At 47.6% G+C, this 15,313-nt stretch overlaps 1 protein-coding gene across 5 annotated transcripts in view; it reads left to right on the forward strand.

Moving 5' to 3' along the window:
* Positions 1–9,806: 9,806 nt before the first annotated feature.
* Positions 9,807–15,313, forward strand: part of SNX30 (sorting nexin family member 30) — a 124,843-nt gene continuing 119,336 nt past the window's right edge. For 2 of the 5 annotated variants that reach the window (XM_078436574.2, XM_078436573.2), the window contains exon 1: positions 9,811–10,313. In XM_078436574.2, coding sequence (XP_078292700.1) covers positions 10,158–10,313 — 156 coding nt within the window. In that variant the 5' untranslated portion in view covers positions 9,811–10,157. Of the gene's footprint in view, positions 10,314–15,313 lie in introns of all 5 variants that reach the window. The other 3 variants (XM_081790937.1, XM_078436575.2, XM_081790938.1) reach the window with 3 other exon arrangements.

Consider the following 15,313-nt stretch of genomic DNA (forward strand, 5'->3'; position numbering starts at 1 on the left):
CAAAAGGCAAGAGCAAGGGCAAGGAACACTCCCAACAAGCAGAGTCCTGATCATCCCATGTGTGGTTGCTTAGGGTAGAGTGTGTGCTCACCTGATACTCTGAGACCTGCCTTGACCAAGTAACTAACTTCCTTCCTTCCTTCCTTCCTTCCTTCCTTCCTTCTTTTTCTTTTTCTATCTTTCTTTCTTTCTTTCTTTCTTTCTTTCTTTCTTTCTTAAGTTTTATTTTTATTTATTCTGAGAGAGAGAGAGAGAGAGAAAGAGAGAGAGAGAGAGGAGGAGGGGCAGAGAGAGAATTCCAAGCAGGCTCTGTATGGACAATGCAGACCGTGATGTGGGGCTCCAGCACACCAACTGTGAGATCATGACCTGAGCCGAAATCAAGAGTCGGAAGCTGAACTGACTGAGCTACCCAGGCACCCCAACTTTCTCTTTCAAATAAAGAATTGAAAATGGGGTCCTAACAGCAAGGGCCAAAAAGGACCCAAATGCACTTAGCACTGTGTTTCCAGAGACCACAGTATGGGAAGAGGTGGGGCGCAGAGTAGGAGTGACAATAGTAATGAAACCTGGCCAACACTACTTGGACCAGGTGATCAAGGTTAACATTGTGATGACAAATCATGCTGAGCGTATGCACCTTCGATATGATATGAGGAGAGTAGCACTTTATCTCACCTTTGTGGTCTTCCTCCCCCAAACCCATAACCCCAGTCTAACCATGAGAAAAACAACAGACAAACCCAAATTGAGGGCTATTCTGTAAAATGCCTGATAGGCCTGATGCCCCAGCAAGGGCATCACAAACAAGGAAAGTCTGAGAACTGCCGTCAACCAGAGGAGGCTAAGAGACATGACTGTGCAATGTAATGAGGTATCCTGGTCAAGATTCTGTAACAGAAAAAAGAGCACTAGGGAAAAACTAATAAAATCCAATAAAGTATACCATTTATTTAGTTAATAGTAACGTGCCAAGCTTGGCTTCTCATGACAAATGTACCATAGTGATATAGAGTGTTAACAAAAGAAGACACTGGATGAGGGGTATTTGAAAACTTTCATACTATCTTTGCAACTGTTCTGTAAATCTAAAATTATTCTAAAATTTTTTTAATTGGGGGAGGGGAAGCATTTTTGCTAGCCACATCCTTCCTGAGGGAGTATATCTATGCCAAGAAAGCATCCTGCTTTCCCAAAGAGTTGGTGTCTCTGCAACCTCATGCTTAATTTGAACAAATTTTGTAGGTGGGTCAGAAATGAATTTTGAAAAGTCATTTCCTTTGTCCAGATTTCCCCAGCCAGCTCAGAGAAGCTTTCCAGAATAACTGATTCTGGTTGTCCTGGCCACTCCATGCCTCCTATCTTAGGAAGTTCAATGGGTCACAATGACATCCTTTACCCCCTCTTGCCCCAAGATGCTGCTCAAGACCACCAGAAGGCTTATTTTCTCAACCTGTTGTTCCTGGTTCTTGAACCCTGATTCTCTTCTTCCCCACTGACACTTGCTTTCATCCTCCCCTCTCTCCTTGCTTGAGTGACCAAGCAAGACCCCTTACCCTGGTTTTTCTATCTTGGCTTCTCACCTTACTCACCTCTATCATTCTTGACTTCTGTACTACCCGAAGCGGCAGGTGAGAGGTATTCCATCTACCACCTTTCCCTGCCCAACTAGCCTAAGTCCCCTAGGTCTCAGCTGGAAGGAGCAGATACGGTGTAGTTTCTCTTACCCATGTAATGGAATACTGTTAGCAGCAATATTATCAAAACTAAAAGGCATCCTCTCTATTCCAGGAAAATTAGCTTAAAAAAGTACTATTTGTAATTATGCTAATATATCAAATTATGATCTTGCAGCATAAATTTTTTATTAAGGGAGCAGTGGCATGATTTAGTTTCTGGTATCCCCTTAAAGTTTCCTGATCTCCAGATAGTACGAGCCACGTAGCCCTCCAGGGGGTTCTGGGTAGTACTGGTGCTGGTGGATGGACTGAAATCGGCAGAGCACACCTTTTTGCCTTGAGACTGTACAGAAACCTCGTGTTCAAGGTAAAGTTACAACTCTGCTTTCATTTCAGTGTTAAATTACTTTACTGGCATCATCAATAACCTCCTAAGATCCCACTCTGAGGGACTGGATGTGTGGCTCTTCCTAGGAAGAACTTCAGTCTGCTTTGACTTGATGACAACAAGCAGTGGAATGACTGAACTTGGAAGATTGACAACCTCACAAGGATGCTGACTTGGAGGAGCCAAGATACACTACACGCACTAGAAATTGGGAGTTGAACGAACCTTCATTCTAGTGTAGGACAGTGTGATTTAAGAAGTCTTGCAAGGGACTGGGTTTGATTTTGGAAAAAATGAGCATGCCAGCAGATAAAACTTCTAGAAGTTTCCATATATTGGCCTAAACTCAAAGGCTACTATTCCAACAAGCAGAGAGAACCAGATTAGTGGGTATGTGGTGAATGCGGCTTCCTGAATCTGCTGTTTCCTTCATGAGTGGGTGGTGATGGTGGGCTGCCTGCCACATCACAGGAGACCCCCGAGTGGGAAGACCAAGCCTCCTGCGCTGCCAATCAGAGAACCCGAAATACCAGCATGATCAATGACCTTAGCTAGCAGATGGTGTGGGCCCTGCCGTTAGCAAGTCACCTCACCTGGACCAAAAGTCTGGGCAATGAGTGTAACTTCCTTGCTCTGCCCCCCGGCACCATCTTGCTACATTGCCCATAGGTTCTACAGAAAGACAAGGCCTCTTGGGGAGCTTGGGTGGTTAAGCGTCCGACTTCGGCTCAAGTCATGATCTTACGGTTCCTGAGTTCGAGCCCCGCGTCGGGCTCTGTGCTGACAGCTCAGAGCCTGGAGCCTGGACCCTGCTTCAGATTCTGTGTCTCCCTTTCTCTCTGCCCCTCCCCTTTTGTGCTCTGTCTCTCTCTCTCTCAAAAATAAATAAACTTAAAAAAAAAAAAAAAGAAAGATGAGGCCTCTTGTCTGCATTCCCCTTACCTCTGTCTAGTGAGGACAAGACTGTGGGCCCACACAGTCATTGATCACTTGGGTGACAAGGCACAGGATGGGCTGAGCAGAGCAGGTCTGGCTAGACCTACTACAGTGGTCCAATCTGGGCCAAGGTTCTGGGAAGAGCTGGTAGAATTCCGAGGCTTTGGGAAGGCTCAGAAGCTCAACCTTAGGAAGCCGGGAACTCTATTCCTCTTCTGTTCTACAGCTCTTCCCACATCTTTAAAATTTATTTATTCATTCATTCATTTTTGAGAGAGAGAGAGAGAGAGAGAGAGAGAGAGAGAGAATCCCAAGCAGGCTCCACACTGTCAGCACAGAGCCCTACATGGGGCTTGAACTCACGAACCGTGAGATCACGACCTCAGCCAAAATCAAGAGTCAGATGCCTAACTGACTGAGCCACCCAGGTCCCCTCCTGTGTCTTTAGAGAGCAGTGTTTCTCAACCCTTTATCCTCATCACTGCCCCTAAGGGGGAAAAGTGAAGTAGGTTTAAATTTGCCAAAACAAGAAAAATTAAATACTGAAGAATAAAATTTTGTTGGTCAGCTTTGGAGAGCCATAAACCATTGTAATAGCTAAGACTTTTTTTTTTGCCCTACTGCTACCCCAAGAACCGATTTTCACCCCTTTGAGGGACAATATGGCCCCATTTGAGAATGCATACGATGGAAGGATGGTACCACTGCTGTGAATGTTGCTTCCCACAAGGGGGACTCTCTTCTGAGATCCTCTCCTGCCTGCTTGTATTGTTCTTCCTCTGAATTCCTGAGGATGGGTTCAGCTGCATGTCACAGGGGTCCCAATTCAACTGCCTGGGACCATAGGAATGTTTACTTGTTACTTAAGAAATTTGGAGTCTGGTGCCTTGGCTCAATGATGCCCGAGTACTGGGAATATCTCCACTCATGGCCACAAGATGGCTGTAGCGGCTCCAGGCACCAAGCCCTTACGAGACTGCGTTCAAAAGGGAGGGTGGAAGAGAAACAGACAACCACCAGGGGAAAGGACAGACGACTGGTAGGCAAATACTAGCTGCTGACATCGCTGTCCTTCTCCTTTTTCTTTATGTCCTCACTCCTTTACCTTTGGGTTTACTTGAGCAAGTATTGCCCAAACCCACGTGTGAATCACTATGCATCCAAATGGAAGGAAGCACTTCACAGTAGGACAGCAACAGCTGATTGCCCTTGAGCAAGTTACTTAATATCTCTGGGCCTCAGTTTCCTCATTTAGAAAGTGAGGGTCATAGACCAGATGCCTTTTTTACATAAATTTTTAATGCAGCCTAACATGAAGGCTCACAAAATATGAATGTGTTGTGTGAAACCAGTCCCCAGATAAGAAAATACTATCAGTACCCCAGAAACCCCCACAAAGACAAAGGTAACACTATTCTGACTTCTAGCACTGCATTTTAGTTTTGCCTGTTTTTGAACTTCAAACCATCCGAGTCATAAAGTAGATACTCTTTTGTATCTGGCTTCTTTCATTCAATACTGTGTTTGTGAGGTGCACCTGGCTGGCTCAGTCAGTAAAGCATGTGACACTTAATCTTGGGGGTCATGAGCGCGAGTTTCACCTTGGGCATAGAGATTCTATTTTTAAAGGTTTATTCATTTTTCAGAGACAGAGGCATAGCGTGAGGGGGGCAGGGGCAGCGAGAGAGGGAGACACAGAGTTTGAAGCAGGCTCCAGGCGCTGAGCTGTCAGCACAGAGCCCGACGCGGGGCTTGAACTCACAGACCATGAGATCATGACCTGAGTTGAAGTCAGACGCTTAACCGATTGAGCCACCCAGGTGCCCCAGGCATAGAGGTTACTTAAAAAAAAATTGTGTTTGTGGGGTGCCTGGGTGGCTCAGTTGGTTAAGCATCCTATTCTTGATTTCTGCTCAAGTCATGATCTTGCAGTTGGTGGGATCGAGCCCTGTGTCAGGCTATGCACTGATAGCCTGGAGCCTGCTTGGGATTCTCTCCCTCCCTCTCCCTCTGCCCCTTCTCTGTGCACACATGCACACGCAGGCGTGTGTGCTCTCTCTCTCTCAAAATAAACATTTTTAAAAAAGTTGTATTTCTGGGGCGCCTGGGTGGCTCAGTCGGTTAAGCGTCCGACTTCAGCTCAGGTCACGATCTCATGGTCTGTGAGTTCGAGCCCCGCGTCGGGCTCTGGGCTGATGGCTCAGAGCCTGGAGCCTGCTTCCGATTCTGTGTTTCCCTCTCTCTCTGCCCCTCCCCTGTTCATGCTGTGTCTCTCTCTGTCTCAAAAATAAATAAACGTTAAAAAAAATTTAAAAAAAAATTGTATTTGTGGGGTGCCTGGGTGTCTCAGTTGGTTAAACATCTGACTCTGGGTTTCAGCTCAGGTCATGATCTCACAGTTCGTGAGTTCAAGCCCCATGTCAGGCTCTGCGCTAACAGCATGGCGCCTGCTTGGAATTCTGTTTCCCTCTCTCTCTGCCCCTCCACTGCTTGCTCTCTCTCTCTCTTAAAAATAAATTAAAAAAATAAATAAAGAAGTAAATAAATAAAATAAAAATAAACATTTTAAAAAAAGAGAAAAATTGTATTTGTGAGATTCACTCACCATGTTGTTCCTCCACTGTCATTGCTGTGTAACATTCCATTCATGTGACTATACCACTGTTGACGATTGCAGAAATTTTTAGTTTTGGCTATTACAAATGCTGCTGCTGTAGAGATTCGCAAATCCATTTTTGATGAATATACTCATGCATTTCTGTTGTGTTCTGGGAGTAGAACTACTGGGTCATAGGATATCTGAATGTTTACCTTCTAGATGCCTCGTAAGGATCATTCCTAGCAATGGAACCAAAAACTATCACGTAAGTAGGTACACAGCCAGTAAGTAGGTTTTCCACCTTATCTAAAGATTCACTACTAATGAGGCTCAATGCCTGGGCTTCCAGTACTTGTCAGCTCTGTATCTTCTCCAGCTCACCGTCTCTAATGGGTAGCCACCAAAAAAGAATATGTACAAACCCACGCCCTCCAGAGCCTGCCTGTGAAGAAAGCCAGGTAGCAGGTATCCCTTGTGAAGGTGGTGAATTACATTTCTATGGCCAGACGAAGCCCAGTTACCAGGAGCTTGCAAGGCCATCCAAAGAATGGCCTTTTTTTGGTGCTTTGAAAAATACCCACTCTGTTGTGAGGCATTCCACAGGCAGAGCTATCAAATGAATCTGTCAACAGATAGTTTAGTTCACCGAGCTTCTTCTCCAAAATTTTAAGCACCTGGTAGATGCTCCATAAAAAGAACCATTAAAATTTAGGGCAAAAGTTCCCTGTAATAGAATTTTGCAAAAGAAATTTGTCTTTTAAGAAACTTTTCAGCAAACAGGAAATTTCTCCAAAGTAAGCACTTAAAATGCTGTTTACAAAAGGTGGTTTGGAATGTCAGCTTATGGTTTAGAGAAATGGGTGGAGCTCAGAGAACAGTGTTTCTCAAAGTGCAGTTTATAGATCAGCATCAGTATCACCGAGAGACTTGTTTAAAAATGTTGATTCCAGGCCCACCCAGAATCAGAATCTCTTGGATAGGGCCTAAAAATTTTCATTTTAACAAATTCACAGGTGGATCTGAGGCACCAGCTCCATGGCCTGTGTTGCATTATCCACTGCAGAAGATCTCAGTGCTTTGGGGGCCAGGAGTCTCGATATGGAAATACAAAATGATCCTATGATTTAGCCACAAGCCTCTCTGCTGGTTCTGGGGCAAGGTCCAATTTCTTGTTTACAAAACTCTTCAGATCCTGGCCTCAAGTGGACCTGCTGGCTTTTTCTTTTTCTTGGGACATCACTGGCTGAATTAGATTGTCCATACAATTTTGCCTGTGTTGGCGATAGTGTCTTCTCAGTTGCCCCTCTTGTTTGAGACAGGCTTCTGTGGCTTTCTACATGTCATTCTGAATGCTCTTTGAAAACCCTCTTTGTCCTCATCAGCCATCCACTTCAGAAGTGGTGGTGTTATTTTGAGGCAGGGTTTGGGATGCCATATAAAATAAAGCTACGATTGTATTAAAAACCAGGAGAGGATAAGCAGCTAACACAAACATGAATAAGGCCTAAGCACATGCTGTACCAGGGGAGAGAAAGAGAGAATGCTTTGTTGCGACTCTGCTTTGTTTCTGAGGTCTGGGTGCTCGCGTAAAGCCCAGATAGACTTGCTGGTAAGGTTTACAGGATTCCGGCTTGGCAAACTTAAAAAATTCTGGGGTCCAAGACCCTGTCTCATGAAAGGTGCCAGCCTAAGTGCCTAAGATTCCCTTTGGATGCCGGAAGGCTCCATCCTGTGTTCTTGGGTTGGTGGCATCTACCCTGTGCCCCCACGTACATATAATATCCAGTGTGTTCTTCCTCAGAACTCAGCCCTAGAGATCCAAGCTTCCCTCCATAAACTCCAGCAAACACGAGAACCTTCCGCTCAGATATAAAAACTTTCACATTTCCTCCTTCCCACCATGTTGCTCTGAAAACTTTTAGTAGCACAGTCACATACTGTAGGACACTTCACGTTATTTCAGTGACAGTTTCCCACCCCAAGGAATACTAAAATACAACAGGAAGTGGTGAGTATGAATAGGCAGTTCTGGGCTAAATTTGAATGGTGGAAACTTTATACCAAAATGTTTTCCATGGAAGTTCACTTTCTTTAGTTTTGATGACTACCCACTGGATCATTGTGGCCAGAGGCCATTGACCAACCAGGAAATTGGAAAATAAATAAACTCTTTCATATGGCCTTTTAGGAACTCTGGTTTTCTGGGTTTTATTTTTTGTTTTTGGGAGGAGCACAGAAAAATGGTACTCTGACCCAAACGAAGCAAACAGAGGAGTTTGGAGTGCAGCATGTTCAGTTATGAAAACTCTATTGTTTTGTAACAATAGTAGAGAAAACCGGATAGAGGGGGAAAGGAAGGGAATGAACATTTAGGGAGTGTCTATTCTGCATCAGCATTTTGCTAGGAACGTTACCTGCAGAATATGCTATTTCACAGCCACCACCAAGGTAACTATTATTATGTGCTCCCTCCTTTCTAGGTTAGGAAACAGGTTCATTAAGGTTAGGAAACTTGAGCATGGTCACCCACTTGTAGTGACTAAGCAGGAATCCAAATGTGGCTCTCTTTTCACTCTTTCCTGGTGACCTGAGGAGAAAGCTATGTGGAGTCTTCGTAAAATAAGATCTCTATTATGTTAAGGTGGCCTGGTTGTTAAAATAAATAACACTATTCTGTAAAAATCACCTATATTATACATCTATAGAACATTCATTTCTAGTTATATCCGTGCTACATACTTTGATGTTAGTAAGAACAGTTAATAGGGTCTGTAGTCATTGTAAGCAGCCCTTGAATATAAAAGTATTAATTTTACCCATCTCCAGGAGGACCAGACGTTGGCATTCCTGTGAGGTAGACAAGAAGCAGAATTTAAAGTTGTTCCCAGTGCCCTCCGTGTCCTATTGTCCCCAAACAAGGCAGACCCATGTGGGGGAGAGAAAAACTGGTAACTTGAGGGCTAAGGCTCGGCGAATTACCCCAGGGGAAATAAGGTCTTTGAAGCTCAGCGAGTCTCTGAGTGATATTTTAGCTCAGCTTCAATTCTTTGCATTCTCCTCCAGCTGAAGGATCACTTGTTTCCCCATAAAGGCATAGTGGAGACCACAGTGAATCCCAACTTCAAGATCTGTCAGGTGAGGGGCGCCTGGGCGGCTCAGTCGGTTGAGCATCTGACTCTTGATTTCCGCTCAGGTCATGACCTCAGTTTCATGAATTTGGAGGCCTGAGGCTCTGTGCTGACAGAGTGGATGCAGCCTGCCTGGGTTTCTCTCTCTCCCTCTCTCTCTGCCCCTCCCCCACTCGCACGCGTGCTCTCTCTCTCTCAAAATAAACTTAAAAAATAAAATCTTAAAGATTTGTCAGATGAAACTGGACAAACCTAAAGAGGTTGGAAATCCATAGGCAAAAATACTCCCTACCCATTCCTTTGCTAGAAGCCATCTATTCTTGCGCAGACTGATGCCCCCTACTGACCTGGCCCTAAGAAAATGCGGGGACAGGTAAGGTGGTTAAAGTCGGCGAACTTCCACCCCAAACGAGTCAAGTAACGCCTTGACTATCTCCACTCTGCTAGCAAATAAAAACGAGAATTCAGCCCAGCCAAAGGCCTAGAAAGGAAGCACAAACGCATGAAAAATTGGGTTCTCTCAAAAGGCACAGTTGGGTCAAGGTGTGAGTCTGGGTCCTCCCTTTCTGATGCTCCCTCCCTTTCTGATGCTCCCTCCTCTGGAGATCTCTAGGCGAGCTTGGTCAGAACCCTCACACGGCCTCCTTGAATTCCCTTCTAGGTTTCCCACCCAGTGTCCTCCAGCTCCTTTGCGCCTCACAGTCTTTTATGCCATTCCTATAATAAGCGGCGTGATTCCTTCCATTTTGGGTTATCTTCGAGGCCAGGCGATCCCGACTCCCGTGCGGGCCCCAAAGCCCCCAGCCCCCCGCGTGCCTGCCGCGGGCGCCTCAGTAAACGCGGGCGGAATGGAACAGGATGCTCCAACGTCTTTTTCCACCTCTGATTTCCGTTAAATATTTGTCCGGGGGCCGCGCGCAGCCTCCACAGGGTAGCCTCTTGGAGGCAAGGGTGGCCACGCGGAGGACAGCGGCCGAGGGCTCAGGGCGCACTTCCTGCGGGCGGCGGGCGGGGGCGGAGCTTCGGGCGCGCCTCCTCGTCCTCCCTCCTTCCCTCCTCCCCTCCTCCCTCCCCTCCTCCCGGGCAGGCCGAGGCGCCGCGGGGGCGGGGCCGCGAGCGGGCTGGGCGGCGTGGCGGAGCTGGCTGGGCGCCCCCGGCCAAGGTGCGAGCGAACCGCGGCGGGCTCGGGCGCGGAGCGGGGGCGCGCGGCGCGGAGCAGCCCAGCCCAGCGCAGCCGGGCCCGGAGCCTCGCGGGTGGACACGAGCCGGCGGGCGGCGGCGGCGGCGGCGGAGGTGGTTCTCAGCCCGGCCGGTGCAGGGCCTCCGACCGACCGCGGCCGAGCGGGGCCTGGGCGCGGGCGCCGGGGAAGCCCGCCGCGGCGGGCGCAGGAGGAAGCGGCGGCGGCGCGTCCCGAGCCGTGCGCGCCATGTCGGGCGGGCCCCCCAAGGGCCTGCCGTCCACCGGGCCCCACTCCCTGCTCGACATGCCGCACCCGCTGGCCGGCTCCAGCAGCGAGGAGGCCGTGGGCGGCGACAGCACGCCCAGCCCGGACCTGCTGATGGCCCGCAGCTTCGGCGACAAGGTGGGGCGCGCGGGGCTGGGGACCGGGAGGCGCGTTTCGCTCTCGCGGGGGATGGTAGACCCGGAGCCCTCCCTCCGGGCCCCGGGCCGCGCCCACCCTGGCGCCCCTGCCCGGGGGCGGGCGTTCCCTGGCTCCCCAGAGCCATCGGAAAATCGTCCCTCCCGGCCGCCCCCGCGGGGTCGTAGCCGCAGGGGGGGCGGCAGGAGGGGGCGGACATGCCCCGCCGTGACGGGTCGCGAGCGCGGGTGACAGCTGGAGGGGAGGGGTCCTGGCCGCGTGGTGCGGCCAGTGGCGGGTGTGCAGTGCCCGGCGCGTGTGCCCTGGGATGGGGTCCCGAGTTCCTCCCGGTGCATCCGCGAAGGCTGAGCTGCCGGGTGACTTGTAGCTCCCCTACTTTCCTGGCACTGCAAAGAAGCAAGAGTTAATGGTTTTCCCTGGTGGGAGCGGCAGCGTTGGTCTTGCTGCCCGAGTCGTCTTCCTCACGCTCTGTCATGTGGGGAGTGATCTTTGTTTAGGTTTGCTGTGTGCCCTGAGGAGTCACCTGACTCAGACCCCGGCCGGCGGGTGGGGAGAGTCTCGCTGTGGTTTTCTGTCTGGGGCTCTTTCTTTCACCTCTCACGGCCTTCCACACTGTTTAGTTTTGTCAGAGGCCCGTTTTTTGTGGTTGATGGAAGGAAAGCTCGCCCTTTGACCTTCTTTGTGCAGAAGGAAGCTCCTGATATTCTTAGAGCGGCAGAATAATCCTGCTGCTTTGAGAGACAGCAGAGTACGGTGAAGGGCGAGGGGCGGCATCCCCATGACTCCCTGCCCCATGGCCATTTCAGCTGTGACCAGGACTTGAGCTGTGATTCTCTCAGCGCTGCTGTGGCCACCTACTCACCCATATGCAGAAATTAGAATTGTTCTCAACACTTGTGATCAGGACTCCCTCCTCCCAGTAAAATACTGAATGAATTCCTCCTTGTCCCAATGTTAAATGCAATCAGAGGGGACCTCTTTCCCCCGTAGATGGGAGGGCATGTGATACAATAAAAATGAGTATTAGTGCACTGAGCACTCAAAATGGCTATGGAGGGGGACTTGATGTACCTTCCTGAAAGAGTTTATGAAAGCCAGGAGTGGGGAGTAGAGCATTAGGAGCAAAAAGACTTAAAAAGCTAATTAAACCAATGAATTGAGCAGGTTGAGGTGTGTGTTGTGGGGGAGGGGGTTCCTTGTGATTATTTCTCTTTATTTTATAGATGACAAACTATGAAGAGTTATGTTGCTTGGAAATACCTTGCCCATATTTGACGTTCAATAAGTAATTGTCAAATGACTGAAAGAATAATTTGTTGCTCTCTTAAAGACAAATTGTTCCTGCATGCATGTGTGCATGTAAGATACGAAGTTAAACCTTCTGATTTCCTTCTCAGGATAGTGAATTAATTATCTATTGCTGTGTAACAAATTACACCAAATTTAGCACCCGCAGATAGTTTGTGTGGGTCAATAGTGTCATGTCATCCAGGAGCAGCTGAGCTGGGTGGTTCTGACTCTGGTCTCTTTTGAGGTAGCAGTCAAGGCGTTGACCAGGGCTGGGGTCATCTGAAGATTGGGTTGGGGGAGGATCAGCTTCCAGGCTCATTCACTTGGCTGTTGACAGGCCTTAGTTCCTCTTTATAGGGCGGCTTGCCATGGCAGCTAGTTTTCCCCCAGAGAAAGTGGTCCAAGAGGGCAAGTGATCCCAAGACTCAAGCTATACTCTTGTATGGTCTAATCTTGGAAGTGACATAATTCTGCCGTATTCTATTGATCACACTGCTAATACAAAGTGGGAAGAGGGTATAAATATAGGAGGTAGGGGTGCCTGGGTGACTCAGTCCGTTGAGCATCTGACTTTGGGTTTTGGCTCGGGTCATGATCCGAGGGTTGTGGGATCAAGTCCTGTGTCTGGCTCTGTGCTGGGCGTGGGGTCTGTTTGGGATTCTGTCTCTCCCTCTGCCTCTGTCTTGCCCCCATGTGTGCACACGCCTCACATTCTCTCTTTCTATGCCTCTCTCAAATAAAAAAAATAAATAAAATCTTTAAAAAATATATCAGGAGACAGGGATTATCTGGCTATCTTGAATGCTGGATGACACTGATTGCTATTTTAGTTATTTATTTTAAAGGTTTTTAAAATTTATTATTATTTACTCATTGCGATACCCAACGTAGGGCTTGAACTCATGACCTTGAGATCAAGAGTCACATGGCTCTTTTTTACTGGGGCAGCTAGGTGCCCCCACTGATGGCTATTTTAAACATTTACTTAGCGATCCACTCTTGGAGGACACTTGTCTCAGACATATGGGCATTTTACTAATAAATACTGGAGGACAAATGCCCTGTACCACCAAGGTCTTGTTGGTGGGCAGGAAGTCAGGCCCAAGTCTAATTACTCCTGGCTTCCAGTTCTATGAGAAGACAGTCTTGAAACCATTATTATTAATTATTGAATATTTAATAAGTCTCCATACAGCTGTAAGAAGCATCAAAATGACATCACTCCCAAGGGCCTGATTTATAGTAAGCCACTTTTCCTTGGAGGCTAAGTAATGTAATTTCTTTCTCTGACTGGAAGTAATATTTTCCTTGAATCTTGGCGTGCATGTATGTTCTAGCAACTCTGGAGAAATTTCTGTAGAGAGAAGCTAGCATGCAACAGAGGTGAGTCAGGACCAGTGGAAGGAAGGCTTCTCTTTGCCCTGCTTTCTCTTGCCCAGGCAGCATGCAGGTCATTGGAGGACAGGTAGGAAAGCTGAGTGCTGTGATCGGTCTTTGAAAAGAAACCTGTTTTCTTGCCTTTTTGGACAGTGCATCGTGACCCTGGATGCCTGGTTCAGAGTCAGTTCTGGGATTGGAGAACGAGGGTTTGACAGGCTGCTCGTGGTGCAGGGTTATTGTATTATGCGGAGGAGAATTGCTTTCTGTGGGCCAAGCACAGGGTAGTCTTGTGTCTCGGTCCAGCAGACGCTACTGAGTGGCATCTGGGATGCTTGCTTGAGAAGGAGCAGCAACCAAATATGCCCTTTTCATCCACTGCCTTTGAAAATCATCCAAACCTTGGAGTTACGGGAGAATCCTTCCTATCTTCCCAGGGTTGCATGAATTCTTTTCATGCCAGCTGAACTCACCAGGCCTTCTATCACCGCATCCTTCATCTCCTCCTAAAATGTAAATAAACCACTTGACCTGCCTCGCTTTTTTACTTTCATCTGCAAACCACTCTGGGCTACTTCTCCCCTGACTCAGCCTCCAACTCCTGCGTGCCTCCCAGAACTTAACACCAAGCCCGCTCAAGCCCCAGCTGTGGTTAACAACCCTTCCCACATCCTCAACCTCTTCACTGAACTCTTCTGCCTACTTCCTGCCCTCTTAGGTTACTGCTTCTGCCAAAGTCTTCAAAATGGAGCTGTCTTTTCATTCTGTACTCCACTTATATCAGGATCAGGAGATGGAGGTCCGTTTCCTTTCTCTCCACTGCCCTTTTTTTTTAATTAAAAAATTTTTTTAAACATTTATTTATTTTTGAGAGAGAGACAGAGCATAAGTGGGGTTGGGGCTGAGAGAGAGAGGCAGACACAGAATCCGAAGCAGGATCCAGGCTCTGAGCTGTCAGCACAGAGCCTGATGCGGGGCTCAGACTCATGAGCCATGAGATCATGACCTGAGCTGAAGTTGGACGCTTAGCCAACTGAGCCACCCATGTGCCCCTCCACTGCCTTTTATAAACCAAGCTCTGCTCCCTGGAGGCTCATGTAATTTTATTTGTTCATTCACGTATTTGAGGACCTACTTTGAGATAGGCACTGTTCCAGGAACTTGAGATGAGTCAACCAGTGAATACCGCTGCCCTCATGGGGTACTTTTTGTGACTATATACTATGCTATATAAAAAATGCTACGGGAGGGAGAAAAAGTAGGATGAGGGGATTCAGGATCACTGGCTGTGGGAGGGGGATTTGGAGAGGCTTTACTGAGAACTTGAGATTTGAGTAGAGACTTGGAGGAGATGAGGGATGGAGTTAGCGAGTAGATATCTGGAGGAGTGTCCTTCTAGGTGGAAGGAACAGCCAAAGCAAAGTCTTGAAGGCATCTGCCTAGTGTGGACTGGAAGAGCCCAGAAGCCAGTGTGGCTGGGGCAGAGTGAACAGTGGAGAGTTGGCCGACAGCAGAGAGGGGAAGGGTCCGGATTGTGTAGGGCCTCATAGGTCACCCTGAGAACAGGCCTTTACTTTGAGTGCCATTGCAGTGTCTTCAGCGGAAGGAGGGACATGATTTGACTTATATGTTGAAAAGGCTCACACAGGCCGTTGAATTGAGAATCCTTTATTTGGCTCTTCCACTGAATTCATTTCCTTTTAGTTAAAAGGACATGAACCGAGTGCAAACTGGCCGAAGGGGAAAAAAAAAAAAAAAAAGCCTGGCTTATGTTTTTGAAAAGCCCCAGGTATTTTGGCTTCAGGAGTGGCTGGAACTAGGTATTCAAATGATATTGGGAATCTGTCACTCCATCTCTTGGCTACGCTTACTTCTGTGTTAGTTTTATTCTCAAGCTAGTGAAGGGATACCTTCTACAAATAAGCTTCACAACTTCAGCAGAAAGAGAGCACTTCTTTGCTGAGGGCTCCAGCAAAAGCCCTGGGCTGCTCTCTCATGGGCCTAAATCGGGTAAGTGCCGAAACCAAGCTCTGTAACTCTGATGCCCGGACCTGCACCAGGTCCTCATCTTTGGAGAGAGGAGAAGGGAAGTTTTTGGTAGGTCTGTTTGTTTGAATTGTGAAATGTACATGCAAAGTGTATAAAATGTATCCATATGGTTTGAAGAATAAAATGTATCTCCAAGGTTTAAAGAACAATAAAAACTCATGTTCCTACCCCCCCAGATTAAGAGAGTATTACTAGTATTTTATTTTATTTATTTATTAAAAAAATTTTTTTTAACATTTATTTATTTTTGAGAGACAAAGCGTGAG

Source organism: Panthera onca, chromosome D4 (assembly GCF_046562875.1).
Source record: "Panthera onca isolate mPanOnc1 chromosome D4, mPanOnc1 haplotype 2, whole genome shotgun sequence".
NCBI lineage: Eukaryota > Metazoa > Chordata > Mammalia > Carnivora > Felidae > Panthera > Panthera onca.